This window comes from Erpetoichthys calabaricus, chromosome 9, assembly GCF_900747795.2.
Source record: "Erpetoichthys calabaricus chromosome 9, fErpCal1.3, whole genome shotgun sequence".
Taxonomy (NCBI): Eukaryota; Metazoa; Chordata; class Cladistia; order Polypteriformes; family Polypteridae; genus Erpetoichthys; species Erpetoichthys calabaricus.
In genome coordinates, this window is record NC_041402.2 from 32,795,814 (window position 1) to 32,823,768 (window position 27,955).

Consider the following 27,955-nt stretch of genomic DNA (forward strand, 5'->3'; position numbering starts at 1 on the left):
ATGTATTATAATTGTAAATCTCACACTGCTGTGCTTTTCTCATTGCAGACAAAGAAGAAGAAAGACCAGCTCATTAAGCAATGAGATCCATTAGAGGTCAAATAACTCACGGAAAATGAATGTGGCCACAGGGTTCTCCAGGAAGTGACCTTAGGAATGACTGATGTACTGTAACATATAAGAGCACTATGCCAGACCTAGTTATTTGGTTCATGTAAGCCTGAAGGTTTTATTCTGCTCATCAAAGAATTAAACAGAAACATTGAGCCTTGTTTGTACTTTTCTCTGAATAATATACATTGGTTACCTGAAAACGTGATGTTAGTTTCCAAAGAGGTGGATAACCACCTGCGTTTTGTCCCCAGAGTCACCAAAAATGCCACTTAAGTTTGGCACAATGCTTCCCATGTGAAGCAGAAGATAAACAGTGAGCAATTAATGTAATTACTTATCACTTTACTTTACACCTGCAATGATGAACTTAAGTGGGTATGCAGGAACATCAGCCACCTTAACGGCTTAAATTAGGGTAACAGAACTACTGTCCGCTGACAGCAAGTTAGCCAGTGGTGCAAATAAGCAAATATTTCAATAATAAATTAAAATAAAAAAATATTACTTTAAATGAATCCAAATTAACAAGTGATTAAGATAACAATAACATAACAGAGTGTCTTCCTTAAAGAAAACAAGGCCACTCCAGAAGTTCACTAACAAATGGGATTCTGCTAGTCGAGCACCATAGCAGAAAGTGCGTTTAAATCCCGCATATAGGGGTGTGCGGAAAGAACACTATCAATCTTCTGCTTTTGTTCAGGAAAAATGTCATACAACTGCTGCTGGAGTCCTTTTGTCTCAAGGGCAGATCGTGTCGGTGGACCAGGATTCTCCATGGGATACTTCTGGATGGGGTAACGAGCAGAGGCAGAATTGGCAAGGAGCTGTGAAGGAACTGGAGTCTGAATTTGCTTGGGTAGAAATGGGCATCGAGGCTCCGGCTGGGCATTACACCTGGAGAAGGGTAATGAGAAAAAATTTACAAAAGGGGAACATTTTAGTGGTCATACTGCTCTTTTAAGATGGCATTAAGCATTTAGTTTACCAGGCAGTAAAATATTTAATGAAACTGTATTTAAGCAGTCTAAAAACACATTTCTTTTCTAATAACCTCTAATCTCAAATGCCCTTATGGTCCACACCTTGTGCATTTTATTTGTAAACTGAACTTGTATACATCTCATTATTATTCGAGTCACATAGTTGCGATATCACCTACAAAAAATCTTATGTGGGGAACCCCCATCTTTTATCTGTATTTGGGAAAAAATATCACTAGCGCATTCAAAATAAAAATGTCATTTTTTGAATAATATACACATATACATATACAACCACACACACACACAACCAAATGTTAAGACACATTTTTTATAAGACAGGATGCAAACAGTACATATCCCATCAGAAACTAGCTTTTTTGGCAGCTGTCAAATATCACTTCGCTAGCAAATGGCCTGGTGTCTTTTGTTTCTTCTCTGATTAATGTCAGTTCACCATCTTTCTATACTATAGGACTAGTAGTATATTTAATACAGTTTATTTACTAATGGTAAAACTGCAGTACTAGGGTGTTGCACCATGTGAGCCATTATGGATGTAATGAGAAGTCAAGCAAAATGACACCTTCGATTGGCTAACAAAAAAGATTACAATATGCAAGTTTTCAAGGCAAGTCAGACCCCTTCTTCAGGCAAGGAGGTGTTAGAGAGGAAGGAACTTGGAGTCCAAAATGTTGAGAGACATGACTGTAAACACCTAGTAAGATGACCCATGTGGACTTGTTCAAAGGCTCTATTTACTCTGCTCCATTAAGAATCATTTGTGCTTTATAAAATGTTGTAAAATGTCTTTGGAAAGGTATCAAATAAATATCAATTTAAAATCTTTCAAGTTAGAGATTAGCAGAACTTAATTTAAGTTCAACGTATGGTGCAAACTTGAATTTGTTGCTATGCTGTCTGCATATACTCAGTGATTATTGGGTGGTTTTTGTAAAGTCCTCATGTGCATTTCATGGTCAATGGCAAAATGCTGTTCTGTGGATATTTCAAACTGTTCTCATTGAAACATACCAATAGCCAATTTTTTACTTCTCCTGTATAATATTATTTTAAGTTTTAAAAAGTCCATCAGGTTTTTAAAGCTCTTAATCACATTTAAGGGTCACAATTGGCCAAAGAGTCTACCCAGCCACATTTATTATTAAGACAGGAACCAGCCAGGGCCGCATTACAGGTGCCAATCAGCCTAACATGCACATCTGGGATGTAAAAGTAAAAATATCACAGTAATGAAAGCTTTTTTAATTTGCTCATATAATATATTTTTATGGGCACAAAACTGCTGTCTATGAGCTTTTTAATTTGAAATAGTTCATTTTCTAACACTCTTTCTTGATGGTTTTATAAAACCTTATAATGAAAAATTTTATCTAAACATTGGCATGGCAGGAAAATAGTAGAGCTCCAAACTTACAACAAAAAGATCAGGATTTGTGTCCTTGGTGGTATTATATCATTTACTGCAAAGTTTCAAAAGTTTGTTACATGCGCTCTTGAAAAATGTCTGTTTCTCTCTATGTAAACTTTTCACAGGAGTGATATGTTTCTAGTCACTTTGTAAAACATAGTAAATTTATCTAAGTGCTGAAAAGACTACCAAATGGGCAACTACAACAGCATGGCTAAAGGAGTTATATTATATGCATACACACAAGTATTTTTCTTAACATGTGAAGTACTGCAAATAAAAAGAGAAATTTGAATAATGATTCTTTTCATTTACTCCAACTTTGAACAAATAGGATTTCCACTTATTTTAAAAAGAACTTGAGTAAACAACACATGCAAAGTGATACTCCACAAGATTCCTATATAGTGTTGCTTTTTTAATCACACACATGCACACATCAGTTAATAATTAAACAACAATCCAAAAGTGTCTCACATTTAATTACAGTCTTTTGGCACTGACCCTTTGCTATGTTTACTCTAACATTTTCCCAGTCCAGTTTGAGAATATTGCATTATTACTTAAAATTTATAAATTCAGTTCAGTTCATAATGATTTTCATGACTCTTGCTTCAACTATTGAACAGAAACATATGCTCAACTGAAAAGGAAGCTGAAAGAAACCTGTGATGCACATTAGATGGAAAGCATGTGCTTTTAGATGGGTGGGTAATTTAAGGTAATCAAGCAATTAACAATCCATCATGTTTAAGGTCATGTATAGAAATTTTGCACAGACATAATTTTTCTTTAATTTTGCAACCATGTATTGAAGAAGTGATGTCAGTGATATTCATTTTTGGCACATTTAGCAGAAATTTCAGTTATGATAATACAACTAAACTATATGGTCTTCATAAGAAACCACAACTTAGTTCACATATCAGCTGGGAATAACTGGATGAAACTGCAAAGTCCTTGACTGTGATGATCATGTATTCATTCAAGATGCAAAAAAAAAAAAAACAAAACAAAAAAAACCCCCAAAAATCTATGGCAGGAACGTAAACTTTCATTAATAAAATCTTGTCAAGTTCACAAAGAGCGTTTTGATGGTCAAGTTGTGGTGCAAAAAGCTCTTGTTAAACCTAAAAATTTACTTTCTCAAAGAAGAAATATGGTGCTCTACCTCGTTCTTAAGAAGCAGGGAAGTACATGTGTAACATTATAAGCAAACAAACAAAAAAATTTACTGCATAATTGTTTTCTACAGGGAAGGATTACTTCATAATGTGAAGAGGATTTTAATGGCAAAGTTTATTCTCTTAGAGGGCAAGACCAATGTCAATAAATACGAAACAACTCTGAGCGATCAAGTTCATGCTATGGTAAAGCATTTCTACCCTGACTTCGGTGGAATCTTTAAGGAAAACAATGCCACCAAGGAAAACAATGCCACCATTCAGTTTTCGGATATTCTGGAGCTGGGTCTGGATAAGGGCATGGGATTGTGTATAAAAGAATAGAGTTCTATTCATCTTGTATGGTTCCAGATATTTGCAGAATATATGAAAAGGTGTTTTGATGTTTCTCAGAGAACTAAATGCCCTGTTTAAGTCAATTTTAGGCATTCTCTTTATTTGTCCACTGTATGCAAATTAAACTTGCATAAGGAATAGATACATTAAATACATTGGTGTACAAAAGTAAACTTTCATAAAGAATTTGCTCAAATGTATAATGCAGCAATTTTATCAATACAAGGCGGCTTGGAACATTTTTGTGATATTATACATTGAAAAGAAAAAATAAAAATCAATGATTTCTTTCCAAGTTGGAATTAGTCATCCATACACTAGTGGGGATGCTTGTTTGATTATAATGTTGTGGAAAGTCAGAACCTATCCTGGTAGCACTAGGTACAAGACAGAAACAAGCCCTCCACTGGATACCAGTTCATTTAGGGCACAATAATGCATATACCTAGACTTACTAATGTTCTACAGCGGCCAGACAATCTCCTACATACATGCTTTTTTTGGAAAGTGGAAAAAAACTAGAGTAGCTGGAGAAATTCAAAACTAATAAGTCCTGAACATATACACTAGTAAACCTATGAACTAAAATGCTCATTTCAGTAGCAGTACCAAAAACAGCTTTAACCACATTAAACTCCGTGTCTCAATTGAATTATGTCTTCGTGTACTGAAAATATTTTCTAAGGATATAAAAATTGAATCAACAGGTTCTAAAATGAGCACTAGGTCAGTTTTACATGGAGATTTTTTATATTTGCATTAATAATAACGGTCTTTATTTATTTTATGGTATTCAGCGCTTTAGCTCACAAGACATGATAACATTTTGGCAACACAACACAATACTAGAATAAAGATTGAAAGCTGTCTTCGAATTTAAGTATCTACACAACTGACAAATCTTCCAGGAATGCAGAAGTAAACACAACATTATGCAAATTAGAAACTTAAATGATCAAACTCTACATTAAATAAAATGAATAAAATAAAAGGCTTTTTCAGCTGAGGCAACAGCCACCACCTGTCCAATTAAGTTGAAAGTCCACCCAAATTCCATGCTTTTTTTGGGGGCTTTTCTCTGCCACAGCAGCAGGTGAATGAGTGCAGGAGATAGTTAAGATTCCAATTTTAAATTAAACTGCACAGTGTTTAGATACTTTGCTTAGAAACAACATGCATGTTTAATTTAATATTCAAATTTCAAGTTAAAAAATGCTTATTAAACAGATTTGATAGTAAAGTAAATACACTAATGCTTATTTATTTTTATTTGTTCAGTTTATAATCTACATAAGCATTTTATGAGAAAATAGGATATACACTTTCTTCACTAAGGCTTCACAAAAAAACTATTGATTTACAGTACTACAAGGCAAAAATATCAAACAAATTGTCATTGGGTGTTGTTTTAATTTTATTAAGAAGATGTAATATGAATTACGATTTAGGATATAAGCAGACAGTTCTGTGTTCAACTATAGCAAACTTACTGGGCAGGGATACACCATACAGTGAGCATTACACATCTAACTAATTTCAATCTCACTTAGTCCAAGTCAGCGTTGCACCCACGTTCACATATGCTGGACAAAATTAGAGTGGTCTGATAACCTAACATATTTGGAATGTGCTAGAAAAACCAACATGGAGTGGCGAGACTTGGAATCTGAATTAAGTCTTCTAGGAGGCAGAAGTGCTATCCACTATGCCATCTTGCTTCTCTATATGGTCTTTTGTATTCATACACTGAGATTTTCAAAAATATCTACATAAGCCTGAATTAAACGTACTTGTGTAGTTATAAAAAACAAATGCACAAATATTAAGAATCCTTATTTATGTAACATATATTTTAAAAATGTATTCCTGCCTTGTGCCCTGTGTTGGCTGGGATTGGCTCCAGCAGACCCCCCCGTGACCCTGTGTTCGGATTCAGTGGGTTGGAAAATGGATGAATGGATGGATATTACACAAGTAGACTTTTTTTTAAACTTATTTGTAGTTCTCAGAACTCTGTTTACTTAGTTAAATACAGACTGCACAAACTGAATAAGAACAGTTTTTTTTATGCAGTGACTGCATTTCATTATTGGCAGAGTATGTTTCAGCATACATATAAATGATAATTTATTTTCAGGAACAACATTATTCCATTTGGTGTCATTTAGAAGCCAGAGCATACTCAGGCAGAAATGACTATAAGGCTGCAGTGTGATATCTGACTATACCAGATATTCAACATATTCCATTCTTTACATTTTTTCTAAAATTGTGACGGACAAAGAAGGAACTACTATAATTAGTATGCAAATCACCTGGTATTTTACTACTTGAGAAAACAACATATGTTTTTAACAGCAACAACATTCATTCTACCTATATGGGTGAACAACATGAAAATAACATGCTGAACTGGTCCAAACAGACACTGGCGGGGCTAAAAAATAAACTTAGTTTCTCAGAGCAATGAGAGCAACGATGAACCATGCACTCCTGCAAAAGTCTTAGATGCAATTATTTACAGTGAAAATATTTTAATTATTCAGCTAATAGACTGTTTTTCCACGAGTTTACACATTTTTCAAACCATTCTGCAACTGCTGCAGGCAAAAAGGTTATGGATGTCAAATGCAGTTGCTTTTGCATCCTCTGATGACCAAAGAGGGAGCAGAGGCATGACAGACATACCTGGAGTCTTTACACAGAAATGTGTCTAGCCTTGGCCCATGCTTTCCCAAAGGGTCATCTGGTATCATGAATATGTCCTCCACAAATGTGTATTGCAAAAGTCTAAAGAGGGTGAGAGATCACAAGACATTAACACCCATTTGCTTTTCAAGTAACAAATGTAAACTAAAGTCTATATATAAGGTGCCACTCGGTGCAAATTAACACCTTCTTGTTATAGGAGCCAAGAAAAAGATGAGCAAAGCACACAGCTTTCAAGCTGTGCAGTCATTCCAAATTCAGAGTGAGAGATGCCACAGTGTACTGGTACAAAAAAAAAAAAAAAAAAAAAAAAAAAAATCACCTGTTTTTGATAATATTCTTCCAAGATTCAGACTCATGCTGAAATTCTTTCAGATTGTCATTTGTTACTATGATCCCATCAGTTTTTTCAGCCAAATGTAGCAGAAACCTGTAATGAAAAGAGAAAAAAAAGCATGTTTAGACTTTGGCTGCAGCCTTCTGCATACAAATTTTGTAAAAATTGCCATTACTGGGGTTTTGTGCAGGTAAAGACAGAAAATGTCTAATAAGAAACTGTTCAGAGGGATACATAAACATTGACTATAAGTGGAAAAAAATACACAATCACATCATAGTTCTATGTTGTAGATAGAATCAAAGGAAACCCTTTATTTCTCGTTCCCATCCCCAAGAGAAAGAACAGCTTTACATCATCCTATAATTAAGAAGGAAACAAGGAGCAACATAACAGTATGAAAGAGAACATGAAACCTGAGGTCTCTAGAACCTTATATGAAGGATCTTCTCAACTGACTATCATGTAGGTATCTAAGAATAAATAACTTTGCATTAAAACCTGCAAAGATTGGAATTTTCATAGGAACCAATCTAAATCAATGATAAACAAGGAATATTGTGTAAGCAACTTACTTAAATATAAGTGAATCTGGTTATCTGGGTTTACATAGCAAATGAAACATGAGGCTAAATTGCGAAAAGTTATCTGAACTGTGCATTGGAATTGTGTGGAATTTACTTTCTAATTAGCTTGCTAACATTAACAGGCACAATTATTAAAAGGACCAGGAAGCACCTTGACAGGAAACATGTCCAGTTTTTCCTATGTTTATTCGTTCAGTTTACACCATTTTCATAATACTTTTTAAACAAGGGGGAGCCCCTTAGCAGCAGTTCAGTACAATTAAAATTTCTCAATACCGTTCTTGTTTGTTTCATTTTTTTAAATGCAAATACAGACTCCAAATCATAGCAACCTAAAAGGAATGAATTAGCTAGATGCTTTTTTTCTGATGTTTAAAAAATACAAATAAAATAAAAAAAGAAATACACACATAGCTTGCAGTCAATGACATTTAAAAGAGTGGTTACTCAAACCCATACATCCTACCTGTCATCATGGGATGCAATTCGCTTTCCACAGACCATTCTTGCTGGTGTGAGTGATAGCACCCCCATTTCTTGCAGTTCATGCAGGAAGTGTGTCTCTATTAAAGGCAGACAGCTTCAATCAGTTATTTACAATTGTGAGACAATAACCAAGTTTACAACCTTGGCTAATACAATGCTATGCTTACCTGTAGTGAGAGGATCATACCGGAGTCTCCACTGTGGAACAAAAACTGTGATATGTCTGTGTCCGTATCTCCAAAAAAACTGGACAGCAATGGCAATACCACGGCATGAGAAGTATTTGTGCAACCCATGTCTGCAAAAAGAAGAAATCACCAGACAGATGTAAAAATACTATAATAAACAATGTACAATCATCAGTCATGTATTGCTTTGGATCTTGGTAGGAGCTTAGTTGCATTTATATGCATTCACGACACAGTGTATGAAGATACCTCAATCATGCAAAGAGGAACAACATAAACCATCTTCTACACGTATGTAAGCAATGATGCAAATGAATATCATGTTTTACTGTCAAAGGTTACTGTTGAGAAACAATCTAATATTCATAAGAAACTATGGATGTATACCTTTAGTCATTTTATCTCCAAACAATATGTTCAAAGATTATTATTACTGTTAATACACTACTAGCTGTGCTGTCCATCAAAGATGGGTTGAAACCTAAGTAATCAGCGCAGTCCACAGCGTTAACATTTGCGCTGCACCATGCAATGCACGTCTCTATTAATGCCATTTGGTATGGGATTCACAAAAGCAATTTTAATGTTTGTGATATGCCATCTTTTTGGAAAAACAAGTGCAATTCATTTTTTTACTAAAAATGTTTATGATGTGCTATCTTTTTGGCATAACTGAGACATAGCAACCAAAGAAACACACAGACACTTTTCCTTTTATTAAGATGGATATACTCACAAACTAATTACTAATTCTCTCACACACACACACACACACACACAATGCTAATGTAGAGTCACCAATTAACCTATCATGCACAACTAGACAGAACATGAAAACTAGAAACAGGGTGGGGATTGAAACAAAGGGTGTTGAATTGATAAGGAGACAGCACCACCAAATGTGAAATTCATACTACTCCTAATCACAGCAGAAATGGTATAATATTAATAAATTAATACCATAACTGTTAAATGGATATTTATTTATTACTGCAGTCAGACCATAAAAATTGTCTAAAGAGTTAAAATACTTTCCTTCAAGAAATCTAAACAATGTTAACCCTTATCGACTCGCGCTGGTGTATTTTGTACAACAATCTCAAGTTATTTTTGTCTAATATCCTTTTACTTGAACCTACCGGCAGCATCCACAGTCTATCCTCAGCTTGATTCACTACAAGTACAGTGTCGCAATGGTTTCCGTCCAGTGTGCCCTCAGCCGGTTTTATGAGTGGATGTACAGTTACAAGTTACATATGCTGCATTTGGTACACCGCGCAGGAATGTATGACAACGATGTAACACTGCAATTTTCAGAGTTATGTACAAAAGCAATGTAAGTGAATTAAGCATTGAAAGTTGATGCAAACAATTATTCCAGGTGTCCTGACTTTGGTTGATTACTTACAAACACTGTGTCTAAATAAAAACAGTGTTGGAACACCCCTTGTTGCATTATTTGTACTCGATATTCCTATCATAACGGTGAGAAAAAGGCAACTAACAAAGGGAGACAGACAGACCATCATTGCCCTTAAAAATGTGATCTTGCCATTAAAGAAATTAAAATAAAGCCAAGCTTTCAAGGAGTACAGTTTCCTAAACAATCAAAAGGAACATGGAAGCTAGAGGAATTTCTAAGAGGAACAGCTCTGGCTGACCAAAAGCCACACAATTAGAAGACAAAATTTTTTTCTTAGAGTCATCAGCTTTTGTGATAGTTGCCTCACAGGACAACTACTTTAAGCTAAGCTTAACAGCTGTGCAGTATCCATATCTCCAATTGTTTGTTTATACTATACTTAAAATTTTACAGTACATTGAGACTGGTGGTGAATTCTGTTCCAGGCAAGCCTTATTTTCTCATTTTGCAATTTTACAAATAGTTTTCTTACTTCCACTTGACCTGTTAAACCTGTAGCTTGAAATCCTCTCTTTAATACTGAAAGTGAGACTTGTTTATTTTGACCATTGTCCTTTAAGGTCCGTATCGTGTAAGCTGTTGACTCCAAAACACTTGATTCTGTTGAGTCTCTGGGTCTAACAAATGTTCCTCTCATACGTTTCTCCACTTTCCAAGCTCCAAGTAATAGCTTTGCTTTCTTTACATTTTCTCTAAAACAAAGACCTATACTTCTAAGGATTACAATGGTCTGTCTGTCTTCCTTTCTTTGTTAATTGCCTATTTCTCTGAATTATAATAGTCATATACAGTACTACTTTCTGCAGTGCAATATTGTCCAAATAATGCTTCAGAGGGTGTAGCAACAATTTGTTTCCACATTGATTTGTAAATAATCAACAAAAGTTAGGACACCTCTCAATTGTTTGCATCAACGTTCAAGGCTTAAATAACTTCCACCACTGTAGAAAAGATGTAATTTGTTAACACATTACTTGTTCCATTAAAAAGACTTTTATATAAATCTGAAAATTACATTATTTTTCAGTTCTAAACTTTTTTTTTTTTTTTTTTTTTTTTTAAACCTGTCAGTTTACCGCTTATCTTTGCACAACTTAAGGTTATTTGCTGGATATGAACTGGTTATATTTCAATAAAAACTGGAAAAACCTTTCACTGGTAGTGCATGTGTATTAGGTTTGAATCCTTCAATATCTGAAAACAACAAATGCCATTTCATTGTGGTAGATAGGGAAAGACTTTTATTCGATCCTGAAGTATAAAAAGTGGTGAGGTTGAGTGGAACAAAAATGGTGATTAGAAAGTCATAAACAACCTTCATCAATTGAAGAGTGTCATATGGTGTTAAAAAAAACAGATGAGATTATTAGCGATGTACATTCTTGAAAGACTAAAGGCAAGCATAAAATGCTGAATAACCCAGACTGTAATGAACTATGGTGAAAATTGGTTTGTGTCTGATACCTAGACTGCATAAAATACAAACAGCATCCATATATGGACACTTGAGTAGAAATGAAATACTTATATGAAACACAGAAAAGGTCATCCAATTAATAGTGTTGAGCTTACATAACATTACTGTACATTAAATTGTATTGTACTAACGATATGTATTAATCTAACATTTTCTAAACTCAAATGAATAGAATAATAAGCTAAGATGTACTGTACAAATAAAACAGTAGACAAAATGGAAGAGCATACTTTTCAAAATATTTAAAGAATGAGCACACTTCACCAATAATGGTAGGGTAATCTTACTCCTAAAAAGTAGTTGCGGCAGTACTGACACAACTAATCACTCAGGAAACACTCGTGAGTAGAAGACAAGAAATCGTTCTTGCCCAGATCACCAAAGTTATTAAAATTAAAAACACAACAAATTTACCTTTAATTGTTTTCAGCACTAACTAAACATTTGTTACTAGTTTTACTATAATGGTGCAACAAATAAAGAATATTTTTATTCAAAATGAAATATGATCTCATTAAGTGGAATCAGAAAACAGTTTGGATCTATTTTAGATGAATTACACTGTGCTCTCATTTTGCCGAAACTAACATGCACAAGTTTGAACAAGTAGTCCTCTTTCACTTCAAGGCTAGTAATAAAGAGGCAAAAACAACTTAATTATGAAGCAATGGGCTCAGCTTAATTATGAAGCAACTGGGACAGCTGAACTGCACTGTCCTGAAACAACTAAATTATGACCTGTCCTATCATATACATTAAATGCACAAATTTAAAAATGAGAATAAGTTGTGTTTTAAAAACATTTCATAAGCGGTTAGTTATGCAATCACACTTTACATATCCATCCATCCATCCATTTTCCAACCCGCTGAATCCGAACACAGGGTCACGGGGGTCTGCCGGAGCCAATCCCAGCCAACACAGGGCACAAGGCAGGAAACAATCCAGGGCAGGGTGCCAACCCACCACAGACTTTACATATCATAAACAAGTAATAATTGACTGCTTCCTACATGCTGATTAATGATGACTTGTTGACCTTGTAGATATAGTCATGTGAAAAATTAAGTACCTCCCATAGAAAATGTTGACTTTTATAACATATCTGAACAGGCAAATGGTACATTTTCATACAAACATTGCTTGCAGATAAAGGTGATATACTTGAACAAATGACACATAAAATTGGCCTGATGTATGTATTCTCATATTCTACATTAACAAAATAAATGCAGATTTGTCACCACTACAAATCCATTACATTAAAAAGAAGTTGTTTCACATTAGGTGCCAATAATTAGATTCTCATAGAAAGTATGCAGGTGGAACCTGCAGATATCAAGAGCCTGGTGTTCTCTCTGCTTTTAATCTGAGTGGTGTCACAATGCCAAGATCAAAAGAGCTCTCTACGGTCCTCAGAAAAAAAGATTGTGGTTGCCAATGAATTTGGCAAGGGATCTAAGAAGGTTGCCAAATTATTTGAAATCAATCATTCTACTACAGTTTGCCATTGAATATATAGGCAAAGACCAGGCCTTCTGGAACAAGGTGCTCTGGACAGATAAATCAAAGATAGAACTGTTTGGCAATAGTAACAGCAGGAAAAGAATTAACTGTGAAGAATGGTAGCTGAAATGTTATTGTTTGTGGTCAATTTGTGGCCTTAGGGGCCTGGGCACCTTGCAGTCATCAACAACTAGGAATTCTGCATCATATCAAAGTGTACTTGAGGAAAATGTTAGGCGTTCTGTTTGAAATTTGAAGTTGAACCATAAAAGGATCTTTCAACATGATAATGATTTGAAGCACACCAACAAATCCACCCAGGAATGATACAAAAAGAAGACATGGAGAGTTATGGAATGTCGAAGTCAAAGCTCTGATTTAAATCACATTGGAAGTGGGGGCCAGGAGGAAAGATGGGTGGGGTGTGATCTGAAACAGGGAGTATGTGCAAGAAAACCGACAAACATTTTGCAACTGAAGGAATTCTGTATGGAGGAGCAGTAAACAATTCACCAAGCTGACGTCAGAGACTGGTGGGTAGTTATGCAAATCGCCTACCAAAAGTAATTTCTGCTACTGGGGGAAATGCCTGCTTCTGAGGCCAAGGGTGTACTTACTTTTTCCACAGTAAACCATTATATCTACCAATATTATTTTTGTTGAAAAAATTATTAAAAATCAATTAAATGTGTTTATATTCAAGTACTGTGTATCATTTTTATCTGTAGGCACTGTTTGCCCATTCAAATATGGTGAAAAAGTCAACAATTTCCATGTGGTATACTTACTATTTCACATGACTGCATACACACAAGTGATTTTCTACTCACACTTCTTATATTTCTGACAAATTTCAGCCATCAGTATTATTCCACATTGATGGTTATTGTATAAAGACACAAAGTAATTAAAACTAGAGAAAAATAATTACAACCACTTCAAAAAACAAAAGTTAAATACTATTTGCATGGTCCTTTAAACTAAATAAATGAAACATCATGATTGGCTTAAAGAGATGTCATTACTAGTTCCTATTGTACAAAAACAGCAAAACAGCTTAAAAACTGGAATTTTTTAAAAGTGGGCATTCAACAATCACGCAGTCATTCATACTATACCTGTACATACAAAAGTAATCATTTGAACAAATTTTACAGTGTGTTCAAAGTCCTTGTCAGCTTTATTATAGAGGTAAGAGCACATGGAACACCTGCTATACACATGGAGACACAAATGTCAGAAAAGTAACTTCAAGCATCTTGTTTCTAGACAATTACCCATTAAAGAAATCCCCTTAACAAAAAAGATTGCATCTAATAAGAAACAGAGGGAAGAAACACAGATACTGTGACCGCAAGAAGATTTAAGAGCTATTGACTTTGGTACTCACGTCATGGCTACATTGCTCCCATCAATGATGATGTGCTTGAGCTCCTCTCTACCTGGTTTGTTCTCTAGGATGAGCTTGTAAGGAGTTTTCAGAGACTCTTTAAACCGTTTGTCCCCAGTCACAGGGGAAGTATTTGTCTCTATAGATGAGCGGAAAGACTTGTGTGTTACAGTTGTGAGGGCACCCTGTAGTGGAGGGGAAACTATAGGATGTTCTAGACTTGATCCCCTTAATTGGTGTGTTGCTGTCACAGGATTCTGGGTGATGTGCTGCTTTGAGTTTCCCCTTGCAATAAAGTTATGTTCTGTTTGGGTTAAGTCAATAAAAGGACCATCTGTCTCCACATCCTCTGGGCTCTGTGTTTGCACCACCAGGGATGGGGAGCCCTTTGTTTTGAAGGCCCTACTTGACCCAGCTTGATTAAGACTTTCTTTTGTTTTGCTGCATGATTCAGTCTGTCTCAGACTCTCTTCAGCTATACGATCCAGCAGTACAAGAGGTTCCTCCATTTGGCCCATCTCATCAATTACCTTGACAACAATATCCTGCTGGTACCCCATTGTTTTGAAAAAGTTCACTAGACACTTATAATTTGTTTCAGGACTAACTTCCTTTGTTACACTGCTATTCACAAACATAACAGAGTCATCAGACTCTGAGGCATCTCCATCTGTCTGTAAAGAAGTACAAGGGCTGGATACCTCTGAAGAAAACTGACGCTTGGTGCTTCTTTCCTCACAGGAAGATGACCTTCTTTTGCATGGTGGACGTTCTCGAGTAGGGTCACTTAGTACAGTGTCCAATATTTGGTTGGTTAGCTCCGTTACAGGGGTGCCAGCCTTACTCCTGTCCGCTTGAGCAGTCACAAGTGAGACTGCTTCAGTTGGCATGGCTCCTTGGCTTAGGGTTAGGAGTTCCTGCTTCAAGCTGCTGGGCAGCAACATAAGCTCCATAGCATATTTATCAGAGTGAGATTCTACAAAGTTTCTGAAATCTTTTTTAACCAATATGTCCAACTCTGGTGGTAGGCATGGTCTATCATGAAAAAGCTTAACCATTTGCTGAACTTGGCTCTTTGCCATGATGACAGCTTCAGCAGTTCCACTAATGTGTAGCAGGCCTGTTTGCACTACAAGAACATCAGCGCTACTAGCCTGCAGAATTGCATGAAGGAAGAATTTGTCTGCACCATCGAAGATACAGTGCATGTCTTTCGGATATGTCTCAGTCTCCTCTAACTCAGGATGGCACAGACCCTTGACATATTCCTGGAAAAAACAAAGATACAAGAGGGATTAGAATGAAAATGTTACACAAAAAAAAAAAAAAATCAATTTAGGCAAAATGAAAAATGAAGGTGGGTGTGCACCAAGGAATGTCAAAAGCAAATTACAGAGAACGAAAAGAATAGTTCCAAATATCCACACCTTGTTATTTAATAACTTCCACATACTTTCTACACATTTTAATATTTTTTCCTATTATTTAAACAACACCCCTCACATTATCAACACCTGTAATATAAAAATATATGGAAAATCTGCTGCTATTCAAGGCAGTGTTACATTATTATTATTTATTAATTCAGCTGATGCCTAAATTCAAAGACACTTTAAATTACCTTACCATGGTGCAAATCACCATTTGAGCACTTTAAATTTAAGTGAATTGTTTAGGGGAACGCAGAGTCAAAGGTGGGGACTGAAACACAACCTTATGGATTTACAGCAACAACTGACAACGTTCAAAACTACTGGTCACTGACCCACAATACAAACAAATCTTCAAAGACATGACTCTGAGTGAACTCAGAATTTCATGTTGTCACTAGAAAAAAAGGCAATATATTGGCTCTATGATGAAGGGGTATCATGCTTTGTCACAGATGCTGCCAAAATAGGCTCCAGCTCTCAGCTGTGTTAAGGAGTTAAATCAGTTAACAAAATACACTTACACAACAGTACCTTTTCTTCATTCTGGCAGCTGGCAAGAGAGGTTGTGAAAGAGGCTTTAACAGCAGTTCATAGCCATCTTTGGATCCACCAATTTCCTTTGACCACTCTGTTCACATGAAAGGCAAGTAAGATGCTAAGGTGTTTTACTGAATTGAAAACCACAATGTTGCTGATCCAGTCCCTATGTGACCCCATGCAAGTGGGTTATTATGAAAACTGAGGTATACATAAACACAGGTGTTTTGAAGTTTATGAACGCCTGTAGTTGTTTGAATGCCACAAATTTTATACAAAAATATTTTATCAAAGCTAGTCCCTTTCTACAATAAAAGTCTTACAACAACAGACTTTACTTACTCCTCATATAAAGTGATGCATACAATACAGAATGAAGAACGACAAGATTTACTAGATTACAAAATGAATTGTAACCAGGTGCTAAAATAACTGGGTAACAAGCTACCCAAATAATCAATTACCATGAAAGATTTACAGAGGCAACAGAATCAGTCAGTGTGGCTTTACTTATATACTGTACTTTAGTGTAATACCATAACCTAAAGATGACCTCAGAAAGTGTTCAAGATGTTTATCATTGAGGAGAGGATTATGGATTTCACTTTTCTAGCATATGGTAGAATAAAGGTGTAACTAAGTGCACAAGATTATCCCACAGATCAAGAAGACAACTCGAATGAGGCCCAAAAGCACATCCAATTATCTCTAGACCTCTCTTGCTATAAACTGAACATGAATGTGAGGGTATCCAGAAGAAAACTACTCTAAAAACAAACCTCTGTTCATATGAAGACTTCAGAAGACCAATGGAATGATCTTACAGATATTTGGAAGAATATTCATATACTGGAAGAGTTTAAAAACATCTGTAAGGTTAAAAAAAAAGTGGCATGCTTGGCAAAAAAACTTTATTCTACCAAGTTCTATATTGAGGGCTGCTTTCCTCCTCTAGGACCATAAAGTAGCAGATGAACTTAAATGGACAATAACATATTCCACACATATCTGATTTTTTGTCAGTTCTCTTGCAAAATCATAAAAAATAAATGCGACTGGGACAATTTGCTTCACAACAAAAAGGCCAGAGAAAAGAAAGAGTCGTAAAAACGTAGATCTAAAAAGACAGATGTAGTTTGGCTTCTACAACAGTGTTAATTTAAGTGTTTACTCTGATGGCTAAGCAATAAGTGATGAAAATCTGGTACAGTAGAAAGCACTTGGAAATTCTAAGGCCTTGTCTGGCAACTGTGGGTTTTGTGCAAAAACTTAAAAGAAAGTGACGGGTAGTTTGAAGAGGGGGAAAATGTCTTCTTAAATTCACTGTCACACATATGTTCCATGGGGCTGTCTTGTTCTCTAGAGGAAAGGTAAGTGAGAGTATTCCTGTCAAGGCTGAACAAAACTCTAATACTGATGAAGACTGTTCCAGTAACAAGGAAGCACTGCTGTAGCTCCATTTTCAAACTTTATAATTGCTCTCTGGTTTCAGATTTCTAATGGTTTGAGAGCAGCAGTCATACGGTGTCCAAAAAAAATCTGTCAGATTCATGAAAAAGTCAAGGTCTGACTAATCTACAGTAGATGTCAGTTTTGCATCTGTTCTCTTGATCACAGACTTTATATGGTCTTACATATGACAAAGAGTCTCTGACTTCCTTTAGCAATTCTGGCTGACGCTTTTTATAATTATTAAATATATTAACCATTACAATGATCATAACCAGAGTGATATGAAATCTTAAAATACAAGTGATGAAGAAGTATTCTTACCTCAGAGAACAACAATAAAAAAAGACAAAATGCCCAGAGAGTCAGAAGACCTCAATGGACAGAAACGGTAAGTGGTGTTCACTACTGCTACTATGGTGTTTTCAGATTAACATTGTAAATGATTATGATCTCAGACTAACCTGGATGGCGTAAACTGTCAGCACCACCACTGATGGTAATATCTAAAAATTTTCAACAATTAATACCATTAGTAGTTTATAAAGTGTTTAAATGTGTTTAAACACTTCCTTTGGAGTTGTATGCATAGATGGGCTCTTACTAAACAGAACATCCTAGTCCATTTCACTACTGCTCTCAAACCATATCTGTGTAAACAATTTTAAGTCTACAACATCAATGGATTTATCCAACTGCAAAACACAAATAAATAAATAAATGGTTGTTTGCATTTTCTGTCAGCACATGATGCATACAGTTGATCAACATCAGATCTGACCTGTAATATCCAATAACGAGATCAAGTTAATTCACCTGAAGATATTTTCTTTCAGGACAAAAGTTGCCATGTCTTTTGCTGCTGCTAAAAGCAACTTATGCACAATTATGTTTGTCACCTGCTTTGTTTTAAGCCTTCTCACCTAATGCACAGTTTCAATTGTCTTAGAATTCCTGAAAATAGCCAATTCTTAATTTTCTGGATACTCTGAAGTTGCAAAAGCTCATCTGGATAGCAAGTGCCCAGGTTTCATCTTAAAATGAAGGGAAATGTAAGTGACCTTTAGGCACTAATTGCAAACAATATTTTAGTACAACAGACATAACGGTGAGAACTTATTTTCAGCTTCTGATCATGTATATTTGAATTTACTGCCAGAAGCATTTTCTGGAAACGTTTGTTTTAATTTGGTCGTAAGACGTTTGGATTGATGATTCAAAAAATGCATTATGCTCATTAGCTCCTTGGTATCTAAGAGCACCATACTGAAGCCACTGCTTCATTTATTTTTTAATCTCTGGAACATAAATTGCTTTAATACTAAACTTAATCACACCATCCAACTACTGGTATAAATCAGACTGATTTTCAAGTACAAAAAATGATTATATAAAATCAAGATACATGATTAAGGATATAAATGCAAACAGGGTAACAAAATTGTGGGTTTGAGTTCTGACTCAGGACCTGTCAGTGTGTAGCTTAAACGTTTTCCTTTTGTCCCTTACATTTAAAACCTGTATTAGTTTTTTTGGTGACTCTGCATTAATACTGTATGAGTAACTAGAGGCATTTGCATGAGTGTGGCATTTTGTCATTCTTAATGCCAATGTGGTGCAACAGGAATAATCCTTGGCATCCCTGATTCTGAACTGAATTTAGCAATATCAATAATAAATCAATCGATAATTTTATTAATAACACACTTTTCTTAATTATATTTTTTTCTTCATGGACCACATACAATACTCTTTCAAAAGAGCAAATGCTGCTAACCAACTTCAGACCTAGGCATCAGTTTCTACATTGCCATCAACATACATAACAGGGGCCACAGAAATCTACTGCTTACCTATTCTTGTGCTAACCAATACACAAGGGGTGATCAAAAAGATCTGCATCTGACAGAGATATAGTAAAACCAAACAAATTTTCACTTTTCAATTCAAAACTCTGTAACACTAATATTCTTGTTATGTCATTTATAAAGTTTCAAAAAACTTTTGCCTTATTTGTGCAACTATTCTTATGAAGCAAATTTGTCTTAATCATTGGCATAATACATTCTTACAGAGATAGCTCTTCAGATTGGGTAAGTGGTGGAAGTTACAGAGGAACAGGTCTGAAGAAGTCGAGTGCCATCTCTTACAATCCATAGTTCTGAAGAGCAGTCTGAATGTGCCTTGGAGGAGGAGAGGGATGGCTAACAGCTTTACCTGATTTTTTCTCCCCGATTTGACTCATTGCTACAAACAGCAAAGCAAATATATTTAATATTTGATACGTTATGAGGGCCTTTTGAATACGTAACCAATATGGACTGCAACCTCAACATCATACAAAATTGTGCAAATGATTTAAACAGCACTTGTTAGTTTGGTGTTTTTAGAATCAACATGCTCCCACAATCTAGACAGACAGACAGACAGACACTTACTTTATTAATCCCAGGGGGAAATTTACATACTCCAGCAGCAAAAAAATATTAAATTAAAGAGTAATAAAAAATTCAGGTAAAAAACAGACAATAACTTGAATAATGTTCAACGTTTACCCCCTCTGGTGGAATTGAAAAGTCGCATAGTTTGGGGGAGGAATGATCTCCTCAGTCTGTCAGTGGAGCAGGACAGTGACAGCAGTCTGTCGCTGAAACTGCTCCTCTGTCTGGAGATGACACTGTTTAATGGATGTAGTGGATTCTCCATAATTGATAGGAGCCTGCTGAGTACCCGTTGCTCTGCTACGGATGTCAAACCGTCCAGCTCTATGCCAACAATAGAGCCTGCCTTCCTCACCAGTTTGTCCAGGCGTGAGGCATCCTTCTTCTTAATGCTGCCTCCCCAGCACACCACTGCGTAGAAGAGGGCACTCGCCACAACCCTCTGATAGAACATCTGCAGCATCTTACTGCAGATGTTGAAGGATGCCAGTCTTCTAAGGAAGTACAGGCGGCTCTGTCCTTTCTTGCACAGAGAATCAGTATTGGCAGTCCAGTCCAATTTATCGTCCAGCTGCACTCCCAGGTATTTATAGGTCTGCACCCTCTGCACACAGTCACCTCTGATGATCACGGGGTCCATGAGGGGCCTGGGTCTCCTAAAATCCACCACCAGTTCCTTGGTTTTGCTGGTGTTCAGTTGTAGGTGGTTTAAGTCGCACCATTTAACAAAGTCCTTGATGATGTTTCTATACTCCTCCTCCTGCCCACTCCTGATGCAGCCCACGATAGCAGTGTCATCAGCAAACTTTTGCACGTGGCAGGACTCCGAGTTATATTGGAAGTCCGATGTATATAGGCTGAACAGGACCGGAGAAAGTACAGTCCCCTGTGGCGCTCCTGTGTTGCTGACCACAATGTCAGATCTGCAATTCCCGAGACGCACATACTGAGGTCTGTTTGTAAGATAGTCCACGATCCATGCCACCAGGTATGAATCTACTCCCATCTCTGGCAGCTTGTCCCTAAGGAGCAGAGGTTGGATGGTGTTGAAGGCGCTAGAGAAGTCTAGAAACATAATTCTTACAGCGCCACTGCCTCTGTCCAAGTGGGAGAGGGATCGATGTAGCATATAGATGATGGCATCTTCCGCTCCCACCTTCTCCTGGTATGCGAACTGCAGAGGGTCGAGGGCGTGTTGGACCTGTGGCCTCAGGTGGTGAAGCAGCAGCCGCTCCATGGTCTTCATCACATGTGATGTTAGAGCGACAGGCCAGAAGTCATTCAGCTCACCAGGACGTGATACCTTTGGGACTGGGGTGATGCAAGATGTTTTCCAAAGCCTCGGGACTTTCCCCTGTTCCAGGGTCAGGTTGAAGATGCGCTGTAGAGGACCCCCCAGCTCTGATGCACAGACCTTCAGCAGTCGTGGCGATACTCCATCTGGACCTGCTGCTTTGCTGGCACGAAGTTTCCTCAGCTCTCTGTTCACTTGCGCTGCTGTAATTGTGGGTGGGGATGTCTCTCCTATGCAGAAGGATGTGTAGAGAGTGCAGTACTCTGAGGTGAGAGTGGGTTAGGGTGGTCAAACCTGTTAAAGAAGATGTTCATTTGGTTTGCTCTCTTCACGTCTCTCTCAATGGTGGTACCCCGCTTCGAGCTGCAGCCAGTGATGATCTTCATCCCATCCCACACTTCCTTCATGCTGTTGTTCTGCAACTTCTGCTCCAGCTTTCTCCTGTACTGCTCTTTCGCCGCCCTGAGCTGGACTCGGAGTTCCTTCTGCACGCGCTTGAGCTCATGCTGATCACCGTCTTTAAAGGCCCTTTTCTTCTGGTTCAAAAGGCCTTTGATGTCACTTGTAATCCATGGCTTGTTGTTAGCATAGCAGCGTACAGTTCTTACTGGAACTACAGTGTCCATACAGAAGTTGATGTAGTCAGTAGTGCAGTCAACAACCTCCTCAATGTTCTCACTATGTGATCCCTGCAGGATATCCCAGTCTGTAGTTCCAAAACATTGTCTCAGAGCATTCTCAGCCTCCGGGGTCCACTTCCTGAATGATCGTGTGGTTACAGGTAGGACTCTCACTTTTGGTTTGTAGTGAGGCTGAAGCAGAACCAGGTTATGATCTCCTTTCCCAAGCGCAGGCAGCGGGGTGGCACTGTATGCGTCTTTAACGTTTGCATACAGTAAATCAATAGTCTTATTTCCCCGGGTGTTGCAGTCCACATACTGGGAGAATGCAGGTAATGTTTTGTCCAGCGTCACATGGTTAAAGTCTCCAGCGATTAGCACAAGTGCCTCGGGGTGCTGCGTTTGCAACTTAGCAACAGCAGAATGGATGATGTCACTCGCTATCTCCACGTCCGCCCGAGGAGGAATATACACGATGACAACAATGACGTGTCCAAACTCTCTGGGCAAGTAATAGGGATGCAGACTTACGGCCAACAGTTCGATGTCCCTACAGCAAGTGGAGATTTTGACTTTAACATGTCCAGAGTTACACCACCGTGTATTAACATAGAGAGCGAGTCCTCCTCCTTTGTGCTTCCCACAGGTACTTGCGTCTCTGTCTGCTCTAACTGTGCTAAAACCGGGTAGCTCCACATTAGCATCTGGGATGGTGTTAGTTAGCCACGTTTCGCAGAAACACAACAAACTGCATTCTCTGTAGGTTCTGACATTTTTCACCAGCGCAGCCAGTTCGTCGATCTTATTTGAGATTGAGTTCACATTCCCCAGAATAACAGAAGGCACCGAAGGCTTAAAACGCCACTTTCTCGCAAGCCGCTTCATTTTTAGCATAGTGCCGGCTCTGCTGCCACGATACCGCCTTCTTACCTTGTCAGGTAAATAGGGAACCACACCGGCACTGGCATTTGTTCTCAGCGCTCGAAGTTGAGTACTTGAATAGGCGAGTCTCGGCGTGTAAAAATCCATGCCCACGTTGTAAAAGTAAGTGTGTCCAGGGAACAAATCCACATAAAATAAAGTGGTAGGAGTGATCAATAAATAAAAATAGAAAAATAAAAGTAGAAAAATACACATACACATATAGTCCTACACGGAGCTGCTAAAAAGGCTGCCACTCTCGGCGGCGCCGGATGTTAGATGATGTGGGTCATAGTGGAAAATATATCCAAGTTTCATCTTCTGTTATGAAATGCTTCTAAGACATCTTGCCCGAAGAAGGGGCCTGAGCTGCCTTGAAATCTTGCATATTGTAATCTTTTTAGTTGGCCAATAAAAGGTGTCATTTTGCTTGACTTCTCACTACATCCATAATGGTTTACATGGTATAACACCCGAGTACTAAATACCTCCTTATTTTTATTTAGGAGGTGGCTCCGAGGCCACCAGAAGCCGTGATACATCATTTCAGGAGTCAATGTTTTTTTGCACTCAATATACATAGTCCTCAGTTAATTGTTTATGAAAAAAATTGACTCAACTAACCCACACCACAATTAATTTCTATAGTGTCAGCTACCTCACAGACCATCACTCAGCAATTCTCTGTTATGAGTCATTCCACGGTGATGACATTTCCTCTGCCAGACCTGGAGTTATTTTTCCAAGAGATGTAATACCTCAACAAAATTCTGAAGTCCATCACCCGACTATGGCATATGAAGGAGACTGGTTCTGAAATGTGATGAATAGCCAAGACTGAAACCTTAAAGGTATATTACTCTCTAGCATTAAAATAGCATAAAACTTAAGATTTTTTGGTCTCTGTGTTGACTTGTCTCTGAAATGTAGACATACAATATACAGTACTTCAAAAATGTTAGAAACTTGAAACTCTCATTTTTTTTAACATGTGGGAGATAACTTTTGACAATTTAAGAAATTAGCAACCATTTTCAAGTTTAGTCTCAAAATGTTTAACTTGCCCCTCATATCAGAAAATGGTCCATTCCTGCCTTTAAGCTAACTTATGATAACCTTAGTTATTTAATCTAGTGACTGGTTGCCTTAGGTCTGTAAAGTCTGAAATACACATATATATGGTTTATTCTATAAACACCTGAGAGTTTTAGAAGTAGTAGCTGTCAGTTAATCTGCAGGTTTGACTTGTTTCAACTGAAAAGTCATAAATCGCAAAGTACTGCTTTTTTATCCCTGTTTCCAACACTGAAACACTATAAGGTAGCTGACTTGCTTGAAGTTATATAGTGAGTCAATAGTGGCCACTGACAGTTTTATGACAGTTATTGTCATAAAACGCACGATCAAAGCTGCTCCACACAATGGCTTCACGGAGTAAAATGGGATAATTCACTATTAAATATAAATATAATGATACCACATTATAAAAGCATGGTGGAAGAAGATGACCAAAAAATACTGCATCCTTCCCATCATTATTTGAATCTATTCCTGTTCAATGTTAAGCTTAGGAACTATTAAGGAATAATGCTTAACAAAATTAATCAAGATAAAGCAGTAAAAAATATTATAGGAAGCACAGTGAAAAAGAAGTTAGTGCTGCTGGCTCACAGATCCAGAAATCTACAATAGAATTTTGCCAGTAGTTGCTGTACATGTGGAGTGTGCACATTCTCTGTCTTTTAATTTTTCAGATAATAGTACTGTTTTTGTGTCTGTTAGTTTTCCTTAAGAGTATTCCAGTTTTCCTTCCACATCTACAAAAATGCAGATTATGTTAACTGGCTAGCCCCTGTACAAGTGTAGATGAATGCCAACAGATGGGCTTGTGATGAACTGGTGGTCCGTTTAGAGCTGCTCCCTGCCCAGCAGCTAAGGCTGATGGAATAAGCCCTAACATCTGCAATATTCTTCTTTTTGTATAAATCGCAAGCCATTTAGGTTGGACCTAGCCTTTCTGAAAATAAAGATAAATACTATAATATGCACGCCTCTGATCATATATCTTTGCTGCATCTTCATAAAATTCCACCAGAGCATATTACTAAAACATAATCTATCTGGGTAAACACAAGATGACTATACACTAATATAAATTCCTTAATAATTGCTTACATTAATTTAACTGTGATGCACATGAAGCTTAGTGGACAATAATTACTCAACAGCCTCATAACATTTTTCACATTAACAGGATAACTTTTGCTGGCTTCCAATGTGTACAGAATTACCCTGTGTGGAGTGATCTGATCTTTATGGGGAAAAAAGAGGTGTGCGTGTACTCAATGTACAATCATTCAGCATCTTTTAACAACACAACACTAATATCGCAGTTCTGTTAGCTGCATATTCATGCTGTGAAGCTCCTGTTCTACCACATCACAAAGGTGTTCTATTGGACTCAGATTTGGTGACTAGGAAGGCCAATGAAGAACACTGAACTTACTGTCATGTATATTAAAACAGTTTGAAATTACTTTTGCTTATTAAAAATGGTGCATCATCATGCTCGAAATAGCCTCTAGAAGATGGGTAAATTGTGGCCATGGGATGCACACGGGGAGCAACAATACTGAAACAGGCACTGTCATTCAAGTAATAATGGAGTGGTATTAACTGGGCCAAAGCATGCCAAGAAATGATTTCACTCACCATTACACTACCCCATAAACCTGGACTGTTGACACAAGGCAAGTTGTGGGGCATGGATTCATACTGTTGGTGTCAAACTCTGATTCTAGCATAGGCCTCAGCAGAAATTGAGATTCACAAGACCAGGGTACATTTTTCCAGGCTTTAGCTGTCCAGTTTTATTACACTATTATGATAAAGAGTAAACCAATAGGTGTCTTCTCAAAAATGATCAGAAGAACCTGAAGTTATGCATGCCACATTAACCAACCCCAGACCATACCCAAAGAGATACAAGGGGACAAAGTTACTCCTTTTCATAAAACTTAGAAAAAACAGGGATCGGTAATATAGGCATGTGTAGTGTTGTTGTATGCTATTTGGAGGTTGCTAATAAAGAATATGATAACATTTTTGATATTTGATTTTTTTACAGATAGTCCTAACCTTCAAACAGCCACTCCCAGAAGGTAGAAAATGACAAATTTCAAACATAAATATGCAAGGTATCGTTTTAGACTATTTCAAAGGCTAGAGATTAAACATACAATATTATTTTTGATTCTTTATTAGGACCTAGCTCTCCCTATGGACCCCTCTCAGAGGGTGAAAAATGACATATTTCTATTATAACCAGTATTTAGAATTTTAAACATTTACATTGAAGCACACATTTTAACATTTCGAATATTTGACATGAATATTGTTTATTATGTACTTCTACCTCATGAAGGAAATCGTTACATTTCTCATGAACATCCTGAATTTTTCTGCCAATGTTAATTCAAACGTTTTATCCCTTTAAACTGCTCTCACATACTCATAAGCTCCACTGTTTATGCTGGAGGTCTTTGTCTTGGATATATACTTTTTTTTTGTTGCTAAAATTTGTATTAGGTTCTTAAAGAGGAGTCCACAGTGAATAACTAATGTCTTACTACTTCCAATACCTAAGTCAATCTAAATGCACAAACTGTGATGTAGAGGTCGAGAAATAAGTAATTCAACAAGGAGTTGTCTCTAATTAACCTGGTGGAATAAAACAAACATCTTCAGGAATTTGCACTAATCAGACAAATTCAAAATCCACTGCCAAAATGGAGATCATCCGAGCATACAGTAGAAGATAAAGTGATAGCAATGTCAGCTATAAAAACTGGTAACAAAGAGTCAACAATGCTATTCCTGTGGGTATATTCGCTGTCCACCAATCACTATGTAAATCGATTACGTAGTGGGAAATTAGCTTTTTACAGAGGCTTGCTAAATAACTAATACATAATTAAATACACACACACACACCAGAAAGACTAAAATGAAAGAAAACTCCTGACTTGGCAGATACAGTCTCAATGAGGCATTATACAGGCGTATTGCTTTTCGTATACAGAAACAGCAGTAGCCTTTCTTGACACACTTCTGCTGAATAAATCGTTGGCTGAAAAGTACACGATTTGCCACTGTCTGAGACAGAATGTGTTCGTTCTCTTCTCTTCTACCACAAGAGGGTCCAGAGTGCGTTCCAAAGCTATGGCTACCTTCTTAACAGGCTTGACGATTAAGTGGGAGTCTTCTGAAATGATGTTAACCGGCACAGCTAACCGCAGTGTGGAAACCGCACTATTACATTAAATGCCTGTAATTTAAATATAACTTCTGTATTACTAAAATTGCAATGTTTGGAAAATAACTATAAACGTAGTAGGTTAAATGCGACTGTTTTGGTAACTTCCCTGGTGCACTTACGTATACTTATATATGTATATGTTTTTACATACGGTCGTCACATTGGCCAGTTTTTTTATATGGCACAATTGCTCTTACATTCTCCCGATCATTCCTATAAACATACATGCCCTTTATTTTCCCTCCTTCGTTGTTTCACGTGCAATGTCACGATTGGAAATAGACATACTATAATTTTTCCCCTTTCCATGCCTTATCACACATTCTGGACACTTCGATTTTCTGTGCTCAATCCCAGTCCCACCGATGATATCCCATACAGTCGTATACACCCTTCAAGTCTACATCTAACTTTCTTCTCCACGCATGTAGTCCCGTCATCGCACACACTACCTTGGCCCGGCACACAGCCTCCCTGTCCCCTCGCAGCTGTACCCAGATCTGTCGGCTCTCTTCTGCTAGTAGGCCGCGCTCCAAAGGATTGAAAACAGTCAAATGAACCCGGAAGAGTCGTTGTAGGCGAGACGTCACTGTTTCTCTAAGGAGCGTCTGCTGGGTTTCTGGCACAGCGAATTCATCGGTCAGCAGCTCCTGTCCTATGGTAACCATATCGGCTTCTTCCAGAAAGAAAAAGCAGCCGCGTTCCTTCAGACCTAAATAAACCGCGAACCCTTCAACCGCATGTCTATGTCAACAGACATCTCAGGAAAACCCCTATACGTCATTAGTAG

At 37.3% G+C, this 27,955-nt stretch overlaps 1 protein-coding gene across 1 annotated transcript; it reads right to left on the reverse strand.

Moving 5' to 3' along the window:
• On the reverse strand, positions 1-27,955 carry n4bp1 (nedd4 binding protein 1). The gene is made up of 7 exons (XM_028809258.2): positions 27,618-27,955; positions 14,153-15,420; positions 8,336-8,466; positions 8,149-8,245; positions 7,081-7,188; positions 6,738-6,839; positions 1-1,011 (listed from the first exon to the last, which is right to left on the reverse strand). Exons 1-7 carry the CDS (start codon positions 27,831-27,833, stop codon positions 729-731), a joined length of 2,205 nt encoding a protein of 734 aa, XP_028665091.1. The 5' UTR covers positions 27,834-27,955; the 3' UTR covers positions 1-728.